Source organism: Lagopus leucura, unplaced genomic scaffold (genome assembly GCF_019238085.1).
Source record: "Lagopus leucura isolate 7727_CA_CO unplaced genomic scaffold, USGS_WTPT01 Super-Scaffold_100159, whole genome shotgun sequence".
Classification (NCBI taxonomy): Eukaryota; Metazoa; Chordata; class Aves; order Galliformes; family Phasianidae; genus Lagopus; species Lagopus leucura.
Window position 1 is genome coordinate 22,859,969 of NW_024962335.1, and position 19,852 is coordinate 22,879,820.

A 19,852-nucleotide genomic window follows, 5' to 3' on the forward strand; every position below is an offset into this window, starting at 1 on the left:
ACCGTGGGGACGTCCATCTGTGGTGTGTGGTGGGGGGTCAGGCAGGACGGTGAGTATGGAGTGAGCCGTGATGCGGGTTTCTGTGCGGCTTAGGGAGCGTTAGTTATTTGGTGGTACCCGCGTGGGTCCGGGTGCTTTCTGCCGGTGTTGAGGGCGGTTCACTGCCGGGTTGCCCAAGTCGGGCTGTTGGGACCGGGGAGCCTTTGGAGCTCTCTCACCTCTCGCCAACTCCCGACCCGGCTCCCCTCCTTCTGCCCATAAAGCCGCCCGGCGCCGGTACCGGCCTGACCCGCAGTGCCGCGGAGCCTCTCCCTGCCCGGGGCTGCGTTTGAAGGCGGTTTCGGGGAGGCGGAGAGGAGGGGAGCGTTTCCGAGCCGGCCCCCGCGTTACAAAGGCGGCGGGGCGAGCGCGGCGCTTTGAAGCGCCCCGACGGCTCCCGCACACCTGCCGCCGCGGGGCTGAGGGCACCGGCTCGTCCGGGGGGCACCGGCGGACCACCGGCGCTGGGGCCGGGGGGGGGGGGAAGCTTCAAAGACGGCTCTGAGGCTCCGGGGGAAGGACGGCGGGGAGGACGAGGGCGGGGGTGGAAGGGACTCCCCGCTGCCTTCGGGGGCGGGGGGGGCGCGGCCGGAGGAGGGTCTGTGGGGTGGGCGGGGGCCGGGGGCCGCGCTGACCGCGCCCCGCCGCACGCAGACCCCGCCGTAGGGCTCAGCGCTTCTTCTTCTCCTCCTCCTCCTCCTCCTCCGCAGGGCGCCCCGTGCCGGCGGCCGCCTCCGCGGGGGCTGCCCCAGCGCCGCCGCCGCCCGCAGCCCACCATGACGGGGCCGAGACTAGCGCTCGCCGCCGCTCTTCTCTGCAGCTGCACCTCGCCGGTGGCCGACGCCAACTCCTGGTGGTAAGTGAGCGAGTGAGCGGGGCGCGGGGCTGCGAGCGGAGCCTTTGTCCGGGGCCGGGGGCGTCCCGGGGCGGGCGGAGCGCGGCGGCGGCGAAGTGCCGCATCGCGGGGTGTTCTCGCTGCCTGCCCACAAAGTTCCCACAAAGGTTTTGGGGAGGTGGGATGCCTGCGTCCCGGGGAGCTTCGGTGCGGGGTCGGGCTTTGCGTGAGGGAGTGATGGGGAGGAGGGTGGATGAGGTCTCCCGTCCGCTGCCATTGGAGCCCCTTTCTCGGAGCAGCGGACGCAGCCCGGCCCGAGGGCACCGCTGCCGGCGCTCTGTGCGAAGCTGCTCCCGCTCCGCTCCCCGCAAAGAAAGTGCCGAGCTCTGTACCGCGTCTCCACGCCGGCTTCCTCCGGCTCGAGCCTGGGAAAGGCTCACATCTGGCAGCGCGGGGAGGGGAAAGCGAAAAGCGCATTCGGCCCTTGGGACTGGCAGCGCTTATGAGACCGCAACCTTCGTGGGACGTTTCTCCGTGCAGGTCGTTGGCCATGAACCCCATCCAGAGGCCGGAGATGTACATCATCGGCGCGCAGCCCGTGTGCAGCCAGCTGCCGGGGCTGTCCCCGGGGCAGCGCAAACTGTGCCAGCTCTACCAGGAGCACATGGTGTTCATCGGTGAGGGGGCCCGCAGTGCCATCAAGGAGTGCCAATACCAGTTCCGGCAGCGCAGGTGGAACTGCAGCACGGTGGACAACACCTCCGTCTTCGGCCGGGTCATGAAAATAGGTAGGAGCAGCGTTCTCCCTTTAAATAAATGTGTGGAAGTGATGCACCCCGTTAGCACCTCTCCTAACACTGCCCTTAGCTTGTCCATTCACTGGTGCGCAGGTGCTGCCCACACTGAGCCACCGCTGGAGCCAGAGAGGTGGGACATGGGCTGCTTTTGTTTATGTGCTGGTTTGGAGGTGGGGAGAGAAGCTGGAGCTGGGAACAGTGGACTACATTATAATTCCCAGCATCTTGAGTGCCCTTGGACAGGGAGTGTGGTCCTGAGATGTGGGAAATATGGGCTCCCCCCTTGGGATCGGCTTCCTCCTCCATTCTCCGCTGTTTTCTGTGTAAACCGAAGGGATTTTTATAATTCCTGCCCCTGCTGGCTGTGCGGGGCACATTGGCAGGCCATCCCTGCACTTGAATTGAGGTGTGACCTGCCTGCATTGTCCCGGGTTCTTTTGAAATGCAATCATTTGATGGCATGAAACTGAGAAATCCGGGCTGGGTTTGATGTGTCCGACAGGCAGGACAATAAAGGAAAGGTGTTAAAACAGCCGCTCACACACACACATGCACATACCCAAGCCCCTATGAGGGGGGTTCTGTGTCCCACCCGCGCAGCTGACGCTGAGGAATCCAGGGCCAGCGCTACTTTTCAGCTCTCAGGTCGGGGAGAGCACTTAATAAGGGATGGAGAACCGTTTCCTGCAGCCTCGGCTGCCCCCAGTATCTCTTAATGCCTTTTAGGCTCACTCAGAAAGCTTCAGAGCTTTAATGTCAAGGCAATAGGGGTGATCGCTTCCATTCAATACTAAAATTCTTACATGTCTCTCTGGAGAATTTCAGGGATTTTCCTGCATGTCAGTCCCTAACCCAGCCCATCAGAGCCATTCCCAGCCCAGCCTTTCTGCCCATCTGTCCTGCTCACACCCCAACAAATCCCCTCTTCCTCGGGATTTGCCCTCGGGAAATGCCATTTCCTAACACATACTTTCAGCTGCTGACACACATCCAAGGCATCTGTGCATCCTTGATCTCTCACTGTTTGATAGCAAGGGTGGTGGCCAGATGAGGCAGTGCGCAATCCCAGGTTGTCAGTAGGGTTTGTGCTTCGGGGTATGAACACTGCAACTCAGCCAGAGGGAATGGACAGCAAATGCCCTTCTGGTGTCCCTCCCTCCTGTGTAATTTAATGTCCCAAAGAATGAGGAAACATGCAGATTCCCAGAGAGATCCTAGTCACCCCACAAGGGTGTATGGAAAGAGTCCTCTTCTCCAGCACCTTCCTGCAGCCCCAGGCTGATCCAGGGATGCTCCAAACCTGGAAAAAAAACAACGTGAACTGAAGGGGATGGGAGGTGAAGGACAGAAAGCAGTCAGGAAAGATCAATGAGCACATGGGAGGAGAGGAAGAGATGGGTGTTGGGAGATGAGTGATACCTCTGAAAGGTTGTAGTGAGGGTGGAGGTTGGCCTCTTTTCCCAGGTAACAGCAGCAGATTGAGAGGTGATGACCTCAAGTCGCATCAGGGGAGGTTCAGGCTGGATATTAAAAAAAACTTCTCAGAAAGAGTGGTGAGGCATTGGCACAGGCTAACCAGAGAGGTGATGGAGTCTCTGCCCCTGGAGGTGTTCAAGATCTGTTGTAGAGATGGCAGTGGAGGATGTGATTAATGGGCATGGTAGGGATGGGCTGATGGCTGAACTGGGTGATCTTAAAGGTCTTTTCCAACCTTAATGATTCTGTGATTCTATGACCTCCTTTTTAAAATGAATTTGATGCTTTTAGATTAAAGTGGGAGTAGTTTCGGGGTTTGACAGGACAGAGGTGGTGTGAGCATGTACTGGTTGTGTCCAGTGGTGCCACGGCTGTTTGGTTTATGCTAGGGAATCTCCAGGAGGGACCTGCTGGTGTCTATGAGGCCATGGCCTGTGGCTGCCACCATTTAAGTCTGTCCCAGCAGAGAGCTCTTAGATCCTTTAGATCCCTGCTCTGAGGGAGTGCTTTCAGGCAGGGGTGTTAGTTCTCCAAAACAAGGAGATGGACAACAGAGGCAGCCTGGAGGGTTTCTGAAGAGTCACTGCTGATGTCCACATGTGCAATAGTTGCTGTGGAGGGGGATGCTGCCTCTCCTCCTCCCTCTTGGCTCTGCCTTGTGATTTTACTTCTGCTGACTTTATAGTGAGATGCTAGGATAAGAAAACAAACCCCTTAATCTCACAGATCACGTCAGCTATAAAGCCATTCTTCCCCGGGTTCATGCTGTGTGCCTGTCGCCTGTTCTCAGCCCCTAAACCCAATCCTGGACCACAGCCCTATCCCTGCACGTGGTGCCAATGGAATGAGAAGGGGCTGGAGACTGGAATATCTGCAGAGGCATGCCAGGGAGATGTGGAGAGGGGGAAGGAGATAAGGAGGGCCCAGAAGGTGTGCGGTGTGCCAGCAACCCGCGGCTGCCCACCCACCGCTGCAGGCATGGCATATGCTACGTGACTTCCTGAGCTGCCTTAGATTATTGAGGGGAGGAGAACCTACCCTGGCCAAGTCCAAAGCCTGGGAGAAATTCAGGAGAGTTCACTTAGTAACCTGGAAGGTTGCTTTGCTTCCCACCTCGCAGCGCTTGGCTCAGTGCAGGAATGGGAGAGCCGCTTCTGTGTTCAGTCACTGTGCCTTCATTCTGTGTGTGCTAGCAAGGCAGTGCAGTCCAGCAAGACAGGGATTTGCAGGGGAATTTGTAGCACTGAAGTCAGCAGCATTTTAATGTTGATTCTTGCTAGTGTTTGTGTTATGGTGAGAATCACCCTTAGCTTTCGAATGTAATTCCTGGCTTATTCAACAACAGTACCTGCTGATGTACAAAATCCTTCTGAAGATGCTTCTGGTCCTGTCAAGACAGTTTTTAGGTGGCATATATGTATATTCATACATTATACGCAAGTACATTCCTTATTTCTACGTTTATGTAGAAGAGGGCAGAGCACCCAAGAAGTCCATGTTGGCATGTCCCTGGGGGAGGAGGGAATACACAGCCTGTCATCTCCCGCAGAGCAATCTGCGGTGGGTGAGGGGGGCTTCCAGGATGGTCCGTCTTCTTTGGAGCCATAGATCTTATCTCTTCTGCCTTTTCAAATGCAAAAAGGAGAAAAGGAGTCATAAAAAGACAAGAACAAAGAGAAATACTTTTCCCGGAGACAGGAACACTTCAGGGAAATGCTTTTTTTTTCTTTTTCCCTTTAGTCTTTTGAAGCTACAGCTTTTCCATTAGAAAAAGCTAGAGCAACACACTTCCTTCTTTTTTGCTCATTCTCCTGGCTGGGGTCGGTTCTCCTGTTTCCCTCTTTCAGCTCTTGGAGGCTTGATGCCCAGCAGGCAGAGGGGGGTGGCAGAGCCCACACAGCCCTGGACTGTCAGGAGCAGAGTGGCAGGTACCCACCTGCAGGACGCAGGTTTAGGGAAGAAGCCAGCACCGAGGTGATGCTGTAGTAGTGTGGGCTAAGGTAGGTTCTGAGAAGATGTGCTGACATTCTAATGCTTTTTCAAGGCTGGAGGTATGTTAGAAGAGCAGAAATAGGAGACCAACCAAAGGATGTGTAAGCCCACAGCTGCTGGCTACCAATTTTCTTTCTGTTAGCAGAGGGTTTCATGCACACATCGGATTCTGCCTCCCAAACCAAAGCTGCATCAGCTGAGCACCATGGTTTGTTCTGCGTCACGTACAGCCAGGAAGAAAAACTACTTCTGCTTGTTGCAGACTCTCCCATTAACTATCCCAGACTTGTGCAGATCTGGGAATTGCACCATCCTGAGCTTCTTATGCAGATGCTGGGACTGCACTCGAGTTGAGTGTGAAAGTTGAGTCTGAAACATGTAGGTGCTTAAACAGGGACAGTGAAAGTGCAAAGCCAGCCTGCCCACAGTACAGGAATTGCAGTCAGAGTTAGGGATCCTAAGCACCTGGAGTCATGCAGCCGCTGCTCAGCAAGCTGCAGCCCCAGGAGGTGCTGTCCCTGTGTGTATTTCCATCTCTCCAGGTACCAGGAGTGTGGCTCCCACAGGGCATTGAACAGGAAGGCTGCTCTGTCTGCAGGGTTCCCACCACATAGGCACAGTGGGAAAGCTGCACAGTGGACCATTATCTTAAAATTGGCCATGCCATTTAAAAAGCTGGACTAGTCACTGCAAAAGAACCAGAACTGCCCTATGGGCTGGAGTCAGCTGAATTATCTTGACTCTCCTCATTGCCTCTTGGTCTGGGAAGGTTCTTGGGGCATCTTCCTTATGACTCCCTTGCATGCTGTGTCCTGCAACATTTTATCACTCTTTGTGCACATGGCAGAAGCCCTTAGTGTACAGTCCTCATTTAGGGAAAAAAAAGAAAAAGAATCCCAAGTTACTCTGCAAGGTGGGTGCCATTCACAGCCTCGCCTTTGTCTTGGATCATTACCACTAAGCTGCTGATAAGCCGCTATTAATTGCAGAGTGTTGGCACATGCAAATTGGAACAAGAGCATACCAAAGGCATCGGCTGGGTCCTGCTGAGGGAGCTGGCACTGAGCATGGTGACAAACTGCTCCTGGGGCACCTGCCCTGTGGGAGCATCCTGATTTATTGGGCAGCATCAGAGGGTCAGCTCTTGCTGGGGTTCTCTGTTTGTGGCCCAGCAGCATCAGATTGCTTATTCGTGAAGGCTTTGGCAGTTGTACTCTTTATCACCTGGGAGCATGGTGACGCATATAGTAACTCTGGAGGTGCTGGTTTAGGAATTTATTACAGTGTATGGTGATAGCACAGTTGTGGATTGCCCCTCCCCCCTTGCAGAGCCATGGCAATTCACAGCATTTGGCCCATGCTGCAGTGCTGTGGCTGTGCTGGTGCCCGGCTCTGGCTGCAGTGAACCTGTGCCAGTAGCAGAGAGCAGGAGATACGCAGCAGCTGCTGGGATGCATCCTGAACAGGGCTGTCTCATGCATGTGCAAGCAGAAAGTCATATAATCATAGAATGATTGTTGAAAGGGACCTTTAAAGGCTATCTGTTCCAACTCCCCTGCAGTGAACAGGGACATCTACAGCTAGATCAGGTTGTTCAGAGCCCTGTGCAGCCTGACCTTGTACATCTCCAGGGATGGGGCATCCAGCACCTCTCTGGGCTTCACTAAATCTTTTCAATTATCTGCTTGGGAAAGTCTGACTTCTTCCAGCACTGCGGTTCTGTAGATGTTGGGAGAGCTTCTGCCTTTGAGTGGAAAAATGGTTTCCTACAGTCTATTTTGAATCAAGTCTCAGCCGACCGTATTTAGCCAAAATGAAACTGGATGTGCCCCTTAAATATGCTTGTCCCAGTTGAAATGAAGCACTCCTAGACTGTATATCTGGCGATATATGAAGTGCTCAACTTGTACAGCCCCACCCTCACTGGTTGTTCTCAATGGCTTTTTGCAGATTCGGTGGGCAGCAGCTGTACTTTCAGCAAATAAATAACCTGGTACCTCCAGGTTAAAATCAGAGCATCCAGACAAGGGCCATAGGATTCCAGGGATGGAACACCTCCCTTCCAAGGACAGGCTGAGAGAGCTGGGACTGTTCTGCATGGAGAACAGAAGGCAGTGAGGTGACCTGAGGGTGGCCTTTCCATATCTAAAGAGGTCTATAAGAAAAAAGGACAGACCCTGCTAAAGAGTCTGTTCTGACAGGACAAGGGGAAATGGTTTCAAACTAAAAGAGGGAAGATTTAGATTGGATATAAGGAAGAAGTATTTTACAATCAGGGTGGAGAGGCACTGGAGCAGGTTGCCCAGAGGGGTGGTGGGTGCCCCATCCCTGGAGACATCCAAGATCAGGCTGGACGGGGCTCTGAGCAACCTGATGTACCTATGGGTGTCCCTGTTCACTGCAGGGGGGTTGGACCAGATGGCCTTTAAGGGTCCCTTCCAACTCAAAATTATTCTACGACTCTAAGGATTGACTTGAAGTAGAGAGGGAAAGAAGGCTGAGCAGCCCCTGCCTATGGTGTTACTATTTCTTTTGGGCAAGACTTAGCATTTCCAGAGCTCTTAACTGGGCAAACATAAGAGTAATAAGAATTATAGTCCCTGTGGAACAGCACTACAAAGTCATGACAGACACATTCTTCCAGGCTGTATCAGGAATCTCAGTTCCTTTCTTGGTGCATGTCAGAATCAGGTTTGGTTTTGCTCCTGGTCACACAGAAACTACCAGCACTGGGCAGACAATTGCCTGGAGCTGTTATTGTGGAAAGAAAATACAAAAGGGATGCCTGTGTTAGGGTAGTTCTTCCTTCACCAGAGCAAGTTGGTGAAGGTCAAACCGTTCGTTTTGTACACTGTTTGCTAAAAGAGCTTCGTCTGTCATTAATTTGCTTCTCACATTCCCTTGCAGGTAGCCGAGAGACCGCTTTCACCTATGCCGTCAGTGCTGCCGGGGTGGTGAATGCCATCAGCCGTGCCTGCCGTGAAGGAGAGCTGTCCAGCTGCGGCTGCAGCCGCACGGCCCGGCCCAAGGACTTGCCCCGAGACTGGCTGTGGGGTGGCTGCGGGGATAACGTGGAGTACGGGTACCGTTTTGCCAAGGAGTTTGTGGATGCCAAGGAGAGGGAGAAGAACTATGTGAGAGGTTCCGAGGAGCAGGCTCGCATGCTGATGAACCTGCAGAACAACGAGGCTGGGCGCAGGGTAAGCTGAACGCTGACCTTTCCCAGCTGGTGAGATTCGGAGGTTGTGAGATAGCGGGGTACCACATTATTTGGAGGTTTGGTGAGGGGTGGCCCCGTCATGCCCCTGTAAACTCCTCTGAAATGATGTGTGGTCCCGTTTTCTGCATTTTTGTGTATAGCACAAGCAATATTGACAATACGATATTCCAGTTTTAGTGGCTGACTTCCACTGTCTCTAAAGGCTATGAGTTTTGGGGCCTGCTGAGATGCTAGGCGGCACTTATGTGCAGGCATGTAAGCCCTTTGCCAAACAAACTAGATGCTCTCATGGCCCTCTTTTCAAGTTTAAGTCTCAGAAATGTGCTTCCCAGAGCTGCCAAAAGGGCAGGGTGATGGTGAAGAGAATGGCCTGCTGATGTGTGGAGAAATCTGCTGCCATCATTCAGATTTTGGGGAATATAAGGCCAGAAGCAAATGTAGAATCAGGCTGCCTGGCTGTCTCCGAAACTTACACCTCGCTCAGTTACCTCAGCATTGGGCAAAATAAATAACTTGCACCAGGGCAGCAGGCATTTTCTGAGAAGATGGATGCATTTGCTCTGCGGACCTCTAGAGATGGAGAATCCATCACCTTCTTCATAGTACGCTGCTGTCATTAATCATCCTCACTCCTTTGACGCTGTGCCTCATTACCATTTGAATTTATCTGCTGTGAGCTTCCAATCAGTTCCTCCTCTGACTTTCACAGCTAGATTGAAAAACTCTTCACCAATCAGAATTTCCTCTCCCTAGCATTATTTATCTGCTGCGGTTTATTCACCACTCTCTTTATTTTACCACTCTCTTTACTTGGTTGAGAACTTGTGTCTGTCTCACTTGCAGATGTTTTCATCAGTAGTCAGATTGCTTCCACATCACTTTAGTGTACCCTTTCCAGTTGTCCTTTAAAACTCACATACAAAAACTGCGTGCCAAGTTCTGGTGTTGTTCTGACTGATGCCATAAATGTAGGTGAAGTTGTCCCCTTTTAATGCTTCCAGTGTGTGTGCATTTGCTTAATTTGCAGAAGGCAGAAAAGGGTGGACTTGAGAGCTCTGGAACTCAGTGGGGTTTTTTTTTGAGTATTTTGCTTTAAATTTTCTGTTCATTTGTTTTGCTTGGGAGGGCAGAGAATCTGCATTTACTTAGAAAGGATAGTCATCTCTTGTGGAGTAGTAATGTAAAAGTGACGTCTTCACTACATTACATACTTTGAACATCTTGTATGTCTGGAGTCATGAATTTGGATTACTACAAATAAATGTCCTTTGTATAACAGGGAGTGTATATTACCATACCAGCCTTTTTAACAGCTTGTCCTGTTGCCATGAGAGAGCCAGGGATAGAAAATGGTCAACAGTTTGAGGGATGGCTGAACTTCAGTAGCACCTGAATTGGAAGATCAAGTTAGAAGATGCTATGCAGCGTGGCGAAAACATCACTGCGACTTACTATTGCTGTAGTATGTGGTAGAAACTGAGTTGTGATTTCAAATGATGGCATGGTTTTTGATGGAGAAAGCTGTGTCTTCCTTAGGGGTACAGCTAAAACCAGTTCTGAGCTGCCCTTACTACAAGTGCAGTAAGTTGTTTGAACTGTGCTTGGAGTGCTGCAGTGCTTGTACTTTTGCAGACAAGACCCTCGAGACAATTTCTTTGTCTCCAGTTAGCTCAGGACTTGGACAAAAGCTTTCCTGAGGGCCCAGCAAAAGACAATGTTATTTCAAGGTTGTTTCTGGTAGACTCTGTAGAACAGATGGCCACAGAAAATAACCTTAGATTAGGTGAACACAAGTCGTTTAGATTAAATTGAATGGAAGTATAAACCGGTGTGTAATTAAGCTTGTGGATTTCAAAGAACAAACTGATAAAGTAAGGGAGCCAGTTAGTAAACTCAGCCGAGGAACTCAATGTGGAGGAGGTCTGGAACTTTTTCAAGTCAGAGATGCTAAAGCCATTACAGTTCTGCATGCCAAGCAAGAGGAAAAAGCTTGTAGGAAGAATATCCAGACCTCACTGAATGAATAACTACCAGAAAGAAGCTGTTAGGAATAGACCGAGAGCCTACGAAGAATGGAAAAAAAGAACTGATAGCAAATAAATAACAAAAACCCTCTGTCTTAGAGGTCAAGAAGTGTAAAGATGAAGTGAGAACAGTGAAAAATCAAGCTGAGTCAGACCTTGCAAAGGGTAGTAACAGAAACAGCAAAAGTTTTTTTTTTAAAACTTAGTAAATTGAAAGAGATTGGAAGAAAGGAGCTGCTGTTCAGTGAGGATGGGGCTGAGTTTAAAGTAGTTTTGCTCCCCAAAGTAGGTGAATGCTTTACCTGGAGCTTCAAGTCAGAACAAGGCATTGCTCATGGGAAGGGCTACCGTATGTCTGCTATTCAACAGAGAGGTCTTTTTCTGTCCTCAGCACTTCTGCCTAAAGGAGTCAGTGCCCGCAATGTAGGATTGTAAATCCTCCTGAGACTGTGCTATCTGGGGGCAGCCAGGCAGAGTGCCCTGGGGACAGGCAGTGGCGATGCTGCTGGCACCCTGTGGAAGTGAGAAAGGCAGGAGGAAGCAGCTCTTCTCAGATAGGTAGGGGAAGAGGAGCTGAACAGCAAGTACTGATGTTTGGTGCCAGCAGACCTGGAATGGGTGGGATCGTGCATGGGGCTGCTGACAGAGAGCTTTTGGGATTGGGTTGAATGGACTGGATGATCTCCAGAGGCCACATCCAACCCCTATGTTCTGTGATTCAGACAGAATTGATCATCAAGCAGTGGCAGCAAAGGGCTGGGAGAATGGAGGGCTTTAGAGTAAATGGCACAAGGGTGTTGGGGTGGATTGGATAGATGAAGGTTTGAGGATAGTGAGGAATGGAGATGCTGGGGTCAGGAAAGGAGATGAATTGAGTTGATCTAACCTGAGACAAATCTGAAGTGACTTTGCTACGAATTCTGGGGCTGTCTGGCCAGGACAAGACACCTTTTCCTCACAGCTCTTGGAAATGTTAACATGTTGACATGGCACCAAAGGGTACTGGAAATGATCACCACCAAAGTGGAAGCAAAAATTGGGAAGCTTGAAGCTCTCAAGACACAGAAAGAGTCCTTTTAGTGCCCTGGCTTTCTGAAAGAACTGGCTCCTGGTAGCACAGGCAGAGTGACCTTGGTAGTGTTTACAGGAGGACATCTCAAATTTCTCAAAGATTGATCACGTGGGTATTTAGAACATCACTGATTTACTGGAAGACAAAATAAATTTAATAGATAAAGACAGCTAAATGACTTAGCAGAACTCCAGTGAGATAATTCATGTATTTCCCACATGAAAACACTTGGTTAGATTGGAAAAGATAAGGGATACAGTGACTGTGAGATGGATAAGAAACTGGTTCATGGCAAGATGTCAGTAAGTTGTGTGAAAAGATGCATATTGATCTCAGCAAAGCTTAATTAGCAAAGCTCTTCAAGGACTTGCCTCAAGACCAACGCTTAGTATTTTTTGCTTCTTAGCCTGGCACAAGAGTTCAGGAGTGGGATGATGAAATTTGCTGATTATGCAGAGGTGGCAGATATCGTGAATACAGAGAAGAAACTAATTTCACACTGAACAAAACTACATTGAAACAATCATGTCAAGGTCCTGTACGAGAAACATTTTTTCTCATTAGGAAACTAGAAAGGAGCTGTGTGTGGCTGTCAGCTGTAGGTGACAGCAGATGCAATGTGTCTCCTAAGGTGGCAAGTACCCTGCAACATAAGAAGGAAAGTCTTTCTGTAAAACATGGGGAATAGTAATGCTATTGTATTAAGCTCTTGTTAGGCCCCAAAATATTGTATGCTCTCATATTCCCAAGTAAAATGACCCCAGACTAGAGAAGGGTTGTTGTGCTTGACCCATGGGATAAGAATCGTTTCTTAAGAAAGCAGGCTAAAACAGCTTGCCATGTTTAGCCTAGAAAAGTGAAAGCTGAGAGAGGATATGACTGATGTCTATGTTAGTGGGAGAAATAATAGCGAAGGAAAAGTACTTTTTAAGCAAAAGGCCAATTTGGCACAAGAGCAAATGGGCATAAAGTGAATACGCTTAGATTGGAAATTAGAAAAAGATACTTTATCATTGGAATAGTGATCAGAATAATGGTGCCTGAAAACCTAATTGCTTTAAAAAGGGCACTCAGTACATTTAAGAAAAGCATTACTTGAAGTAGTGCCTACAATAGCAAGAGATTGTACTTAATAACCGAGGAGGTCCCAGCTAGTCCTACATTCCTGAATGTTTTCACTTCTGAGATGCTGGTTTTGCAAAGAAGAAGGTGCGTGTGTAACTCCATATTCCTGAAATTACTGCTGCAGGAAAGGAATACTGAAAGGGGATGTGGCAGTGAGCGCTGCTAAGTGACCACCAGCTGCCATCCCTTGTGCAGCTTTGCTCCCACTTCCAGCCTGTGTTTGAGTGGATGATGTTTCTGATCTCTAGGCAGGCTTTTGGCAGGTGTTCCTGCTCAGTTTCCTCTAGGTGAGACAGTTCTCTTGAACCCCATGAAGCTCTGAGGGCAGAAGAGAGGATCAGCACTTCTCATGAGGAGCTGAGAGGGCTGGGAAGGAAGCCGAGTCCTTTTATCTTTCAGGCACTTCTGACCCCATCACCCCTTCACTCCACGTCGCAGTCCGTGTGGTAGTGCTCCTGGGTTTATTGCCCTTGTTTGTTTGTCTTTGGCTGTTATCTCAATATGCTCTTTCCTTCCATCTGTCTCTTTTTTCCAGTTGGTCTCCATTAGCTTCTCTTCTTTCTCCCATTCCTTATCTGTCACCCTTGTCTGGCGGGCTGTGGCGGTCTGTCCTTCCGTACCATTTACCCAGTCAGCATATGGCAGGCCTCAGTCATCAGTCACTCAAGCCAGTGCCAGGAGAGCCTGGAAGGGGGTCTGGCTAATTGACCGCATAGGAATTCCCCATTAATTCTCTTCCTGTTCCCATTCTTGCAAGAAAAGAATTGGAAGAGAACTTGGGCTTATGGGAAGGGGCTTTAAGCCTTTCCATTAGACACATTTTCAACCTGCTTAAGTGGTGCGGCCATCAATCAGACCCTGCTTTCAGAAGTACACGTGGGGTCTGTTATTCTTTACCTTGACCCTCGCCCAGTCAGAGAGGAGCCCTCCAATTTCCTCTGCGTTCTCCCCATCCAGGCAGCGAAAGGGAGAGAGGAGAGCCATTTAGAGGCTGAAGCTGGGGTTACCTCAGAGGGCTGTTGATGGCGGGGGCTGAGCGGCGCCATGCTTACCTGTGGTAGCTGGTAGCGCTCGCGTTCCCCCGCGTGGCCGTCACCCACACGGGCCAGATGTTTTGGGCATCAGTTGCTTATAGCCAAGTCGGAGTGAACTCAGCCCCATGATATTAGCTGAGAGAGATCGGGTTGCAGTGTTTTTCTAAAGGAACAAAGCCTGGGATTAGGAAGAATCATAATACTTTCTAAAAACATATGCAAGGGCAAAGGAGGCATGAGTGGCCTGGGATTTGGTGGAACCATAACCAAAAAGTGTGAACTAAAGCTCGTAACGAGCAGACTGGCAATGTAGTGAGGATATAGTAAGTGTCTGGGGCTTGGGAAATTCAGCTGTAGCTCTGTCTGGTTGTAGTGCAGCAGGAGTCCTTAAGTAGCGGTGTGGTTGGTCCTCCACACTTACCCTTCAATTCAAAACGACCACTTAACTCCAGGCCTGTAGCTGTTAGTCTGCACTGCAAGTGATTGCCTCCACAAATTGAGCTCCAAGGAGCAGAACTAAAGCTCCTCTGTTTTCAGGACTCAGCCCATTGACTTTCTTGGGAGCTGGGTTGGCCTCCGAGTGATTTAGCAATTAAGCCCAATTGCATCTTCGCTAGCTGTGAGAAGCACTAGGTGTTTGGTAGAGCAGGAGCCGCCAGTTGCTTGAGGAGAACTCTGACCTCTCCCTGCTAGTCTGCAGTGTAGTCATACGCAGAAGGCTTTGTTTGCAGGATCGCCTTAATCGCTTGTTTCTTGGCAAGCGAATGTGGAGAGCTGAGAAACTTTCTTTTTTGTCCATGAGTGAGGCAGGAAAGGAAACTCAGACTTTGGCTGCTTTTTTCAGCAAAAAGCCTGTCTAGAAGACGTATCGCCAACTTTTTCAAAACATCCTATTTTTTCTCACGTTCCTTGATCTCCCCACCCCAATTGCAGCTGGTGGTAATTCTGCAGCCAGTGCCAAATAGCTGTTTGGCACGTGGGATTTGGCAGAGGCAATGCCCTGCAAATGTGCAAGAGGCAAGATGGCCATGAGAGAGCAGATGTCAGCCTCATATGTAAAGTGTAAAGGGCTCTGGAAGTCAAATGCTGAACACTTGGTAGCTCTGGCTGAACGCGGATGCCAGCTCTTCACTTTGTAAACTCCGAGTTCCTGTTAGTGCTGACAGGGTCTCACATAGCCAGCAGTTTGGTACCTGCATCTGAAATTAATGGAAAGAACAAACCTGACCTGCACTTGAGGGTTGTTTTTTTTTTCTTCATTGGTTTTGAGCTGTGTTATTCTAAAATGTTTTTAAATTTCTCTCTCCTGCCGGCTAGTGCAGGGAGAAGGAGAGTGAAGGCTGTTTTCCTGTACATCGCATACTTGCTCTACTGAGGGTTTTACACTCATTGGCATAAATTCTCAAGACCATTTGTTAATTCTGGTGTCCTTCCTTGCAGTACAAGGTGCTGCATTTTCAGGGGTGTGATGCATCGTAAAGCCTCTCTTAGACTTTTGAAAGTGGAACTTGCAGTATCTCAGAGAAGACCAAAAAGTGTGTTTGCTTTTTGAAGGATATGCTCTTCTGTTTTGCACCAGTGATTTTGGTGCAGTGCAGTGTATGGACACGAGATGGCGCAAATTTTCAGCTCAGGCTTGCGTATCTGCTGTTCTGGGAGACTGGTAACGCATCGAAGCGATGTGGACGGCTCTGTCGCTTCCACACCGTGGCTACCATCTCTGCTCCTTGTTCGAGATCCTCGGCAGAGAAATGAGATCCTCGGCAGGGAAAGAAGGGAAAGGCATGGGTTCATAGATTTATTCCAAAAGGGCGCAGATCTATTCCTAGAGCGATAGCATCAGTTCCTGTTTTAGTTGGCAGGAAATGAACAGGTTTCCAGGTGTTCCCTTGTATCAACTGTGAAGGGAAAAATATGCAGTAGGGTGGTCCATAGGGCATTTCCAGAAGCACAAGGATAGGGCTCTTCTCTATGGTCTTTCTTGTTCCTGACCATGCCATCAAGTCCGCAGTCTGCCGGAGGAAAAGAAGGTGGGGTGAGAGAAGCCGTGGTTAGCAGTGTGACCAGAAATATTTAGGGAACCGGATTGCAGCTGGAAGAAGAGATTTTTGTTTGTTCTGAAGGATGAAACAGCAGAAAAGAGGTATAATCAAAGCTGTTAAGAAAATGTGGTTGTGGATTCACTGTACCAGATGCCAGCTGCTGGGTTAGTGAGAGTGCTTCGTTGCTGACCGTGCTCCTTTTCCCACAGGCTGTGTACAAGCTGGCGGATGTGGCCTGCAAGTGCCACGGCGTGTCAGGCTCCTGCAGCCTCAAGACATGCTGGCTGCAGCTGGCAGACTTCCGCAAGGTGGGCGACCTGTTGAAGGAGAAGTACGACAGCGCGGCCGCCATGCGGATCAGTCGCAAGGGCAAGCTGGAGCTTGTGAACAACCGCTTCAACATGCCCACGCAGGAGGACCTGGTCTACGTCGACCCCAGCCCGGACTATTGCCTGCGTAATGAGACCACCGGCTCGCTGGGCACGCAGGGCCGCTTGTGCAACAAGACCTCGGAGGGCATGGATGGGTGCGAGCTGATGTGCTGCGGACGGGGCTACGACCAATTCAAGAGCGTTCAGGTGGAGCGTTGCCACTGCAAGTTCCATTGGTGCTGTTACGTCAAGTGTAAAAAATGCACAGAGATCGTTGACCAGTACGTCTGTAAATGAAAAGAGCCACCAAAGCAACAAATCTATATTATATAAATCTATATAAATATATTTTATATTTGTATAAATAAACAGATGATGATAATAATTAAAGAAGCTTATTTAAGAGACATTTTGGTTTTGAGATTTCCCCCGTCAAGCTGGCTGCTTTGCCATCCCACCCCTTCTGCTGGGGAGTTTGTGTGTGCATCTCCCCTCGGAGGATCCAGGCAGGGCGAAGAGGCCACAGAGGTGCTGACAGAGTGAATCCCCTGCACGCACACACACACACACTCACAAACACACACACCATTTCACGACAGAAACCAAATTGGCAGCAAGGAGAAGGGTGGGTGCTCCCTGCTATCTCAGCATTGCATCTCTGCGTTTTGCACTGTTCCTGGACATCTGAAATTACAGCCAGGCGTGGCAGAATCCTGGTTGTTCAAGTGTCAAGCCCTGCCACCCCAATAAACCCCAGTGGGGATTTTGGAACCAATTCTTAATCCCTCTAAAGAGTTTTGTCACGTGAAAGGGAAGGTTATCCAAGGCTCACGCACAAGAACACAGCTTAAACTCCACAGTCGTGTAAAGCATTCCTGGATGCTGCAAAGCCCACAGCATGGCAGTGGAAGGTTTGCATGCTGCTGTGAGGAGGGGAAGTGAGACCTGTGGCTGGGAGTCCAAGTGAAGCCAGCACCCTGCTCCTCCATGCTGCCAGGACACAGGGGAAGGCTGTCCAGCTCAGTCTACATGGCAGCATACAAGAGTGAGAACTCCTTTTAATCCCATGCTGAAACTTGTCATTGTAGAAGAGAAGTTGCCAATGCCAGAGACGTTTACAAAGGAGATATACTTCATATTCTGACAGAAGTTATGTGCACATGACTGCATAAGCACTTCTGATGTCGTTGCCATCTTTCCTCTTTGGAGTGGATGCAGGTGGTCACCTTGTTTGGCTCTGTTGAATCCTCCTCACCACCGTCCCAGATGTATAGTTTCTCTTTAATATTAAACACCCCTCAATGAAATCTGTATCCCTCTGTTGCTTTTGTATATGTGTGGTTTTGTTTTTTTCTTTTTTGGGGTTCTTTATTTTGCTACTTTGCATTTCAGAGTCCAAGGGCCTTGCTCTTCCCCAGCATAAACCACCTGCAGGTAAGTTTGCTCCCAGAACATGGGCATAAGTTCTCCACTCCAATGCTTTTGTGCACTTTCTGTTGGTGTATAAGAGTATAATAAAATGGTACCAGGACAGAAGCCGTCACCGATGCCTGCTACTCAGTCTTAGCTCTTTGGAGTCCAATTCACAAGGCAGGGAACAAATGCTGTTTCTAGCACAAGACGTTTCCTGTGCCTCCTGGCATCTGCAGAGTTCATTTGCAGTCAGAGAACAATTAGGAGAGGCCAGTCCCAAAAATACAAGGCTTTGCTAATGTACATCCTCTTTCTTACTGGCATTCCAAGGGGGTTTCTAACTGTAAATTTTAAAAATGCACAAAATATGCCAATAAGCAAAGAGGCAGTTGTGAAGATTGTTGTTTTTTTTTTTTTATTAAACCTCTGTTTCTTATAAAATATTGCACTTTTACAGATTCCACCATTTCAACCACCAGAGAAGAATTTATATGTACCTTTCATTCTTCAAATATTTGAGGACTCCAGAAAAGCAGAAGGAAGAAAAATTATGTTTAATAATTAGGAGCCGTTGTTTTTTTAAACCAATGTGTCCAGTTTTTAATTTTATTTTTTTTACTCCAACAGGCAATATATTTGCTGGCATCCCAGAATGCAGTTTCTTGGAATATAAACAGTGGCCTAGATTTATTTTATTATATAAAATCCAAAGCCAGTGGTATTGTAATTCAAAGTAACGGAAATAGTTTTCCATGCATGGAAAAAATGTGAGTGCAATGGCCTGATCCAACTCCCATTAAACTTCAGTGGGAGCTGGACTGAGCCCAAGATCAGATCAAATGTGTGAGCTATTCACTCCTGGGATACTATACGTTTCTAGCCCAGTAATAAAACTTATTCTACCTTGGATACATCTAAAAAGACCTTTCCTCCCACCATCCTTGCTTCATGTTCTTGTCCATCCTCATTGCATCAGTCCTTGAAGGTGTCAGCTATTTGTATACGGCACCCTCAGGCATTGTTAATGTGTCTAATAATTCCAAATGATTTCACTTGGCCTTCCCAATAAAGACCACACATTTAAGGGAGCCCCAACTCTCCTTGCCATTTGGCACCACAGTTCATTTTGTGGGTGTAAACAACTTGGGGAGTGGAAAAGTTGGCATTGTTAGGGACTGCTATTCATCTGGGTGTCCCTGGGTATGTCCTTCTTCCACCCCAAATTTTGTCTGGATGGAAAAACAATGATTTTGGCTGTTTCTTCCAGAACTCTGGACAGCCTGCTTGGAGCCAGTAGTTCCTACTGGACTGGACTGGGACTATAGAGAGATAGGAGAGAAGTGACTATTCCTCCCCCCACCCCCCCTTTTTTTTTTAACAAGACCTAGGTTTCAGTCTTCTCATCTTTCTGATAGTTTTGTATCCAAAAATGCGCACGCTAGGTTAAAACTTAATTTCTATGGCGCCCACGCATTGGATATCCAACCCCCTCAGGGTGGCAGTAAGTATAAAATAAATGAGAGCACGGCACGTTCAGTTTGATGCAAAGCCAAAGAAAAACAGTAAACTAGCAGAACTGCTTCTTTACTGTGAAAGTTCAAAAATGATGGGTTTGAAGCTGTGTCTTGTTAGGTACACAAAGTTGTAGAGGCATGTGGGGAAGGGGAGCTAAGCTTCATTCTGGGCTTTGCCAGTGACCTGTTTTGTAGTCTTTAAGTTACTTCATTTCTTTGCATTGTAATCTCCATATATATAAAACAAAGAACAGAATACCTCTTTTTTCTGATGCATAGTGGTGGTTTGGGGGCACAGCAGGAGCCTTGAAGAGGAAAGGCTGTTCTACAAAACAGAAGTGAAACACAGAATTTGTTTTTGTGGCCATCGATTATCTTGTAGTAAAAGTAAAGCTTAGGAGTAGTAGCCTGGTTTCTGAATCAAATACCTGCCTGCTTACATTCTGTTTGCAGTTTCATATGGATAAGATATTCACACAATGTGCTGTTTTATAGCGTGTGCTGGTAACTGACTGCCACATTCCAACCCTGAAGTCGCTGCACTTCAAGGCTGATAGAAATGACCACCCGTAAGTCATGTAAAACTAAAATATTTTGGAGTTAAAGGCACTATGCAAACACGCGGTTATTGCAAGTCAGTGAACATCAGCTCCTAAACGGAGCAGAACAGGATGCTAATCTGTCATCATTTTCCAACTGGTTGGTAATATATAAGTTATAAAGTGAATGAATGAGGCCTTAGTACACTCTGCTGCAAAGTAAGCTAAGCAACAGCTGGCACCAGAACAAACTGAAATTTTAATTTGATAGTAATTACAGTAAAAAAGGTAATGGCAGGCAGGGTTGTGGGAAAATTTTAACAAACCTTTTAACATCACTGGAGTCTCAGCCACTTGCA

At 48.8% G+C, this 19,852-nt stretch overlaps 1 protein-coding gene across 1 annotated transcript; it reads left to right on the top strand.

The window, feature by feature from the left end:
• Positions 1-792: 792 nt before the first annotated feature.
• WNT5B (Wnt family member 5B) lies at positions 793-17,340 on the top strand. The gene is made up of 4 exons (XM_042889834.1): positions 793-895; positions 1,415-1,662; positions 8,047-8,339; positions 15,866-17,340. The coding sequence occupies exons 1-4, from the start codon at positions 816-818 to the stop codon at positions 16,322-16,324; spliced, it is 1,080 nt and encodes a 359-aa protein (XP_042745768.1). The 5' UTR covers positions 793-815; the 3' UTR covers positions 16,325-17,340.
• The last annotated feature ends 2,512 nt before the right edge of the window (positions 17,341-19,852 follow it).

Excerpts from the sequence above, each read along its gene's own strand:
- WNT5B (XM_042889834.1), top strand. The coding sequence starts at position 816 with ATGACGGGGCCGAGACTAGCGCTCGCCGCCGCTCTTCTCTGCAGCTGC. Across the intron at positions 1,663-8,046 it reads CGGCCGGGTCATGAAAATAG|GTAGCCGAGAGACCGCTTTC; the intron begins GTAGGAGCAGCG and ends ATTCCCTTGCAG. Across the intron at positions 8,340-15,865 it reads ACAACGAGGCTGGGCGCAGG|GCTGTGTACAAGCTGGCGGA; the intron begins GTAAGCTGAACG and ends CTTTTCCCACAG.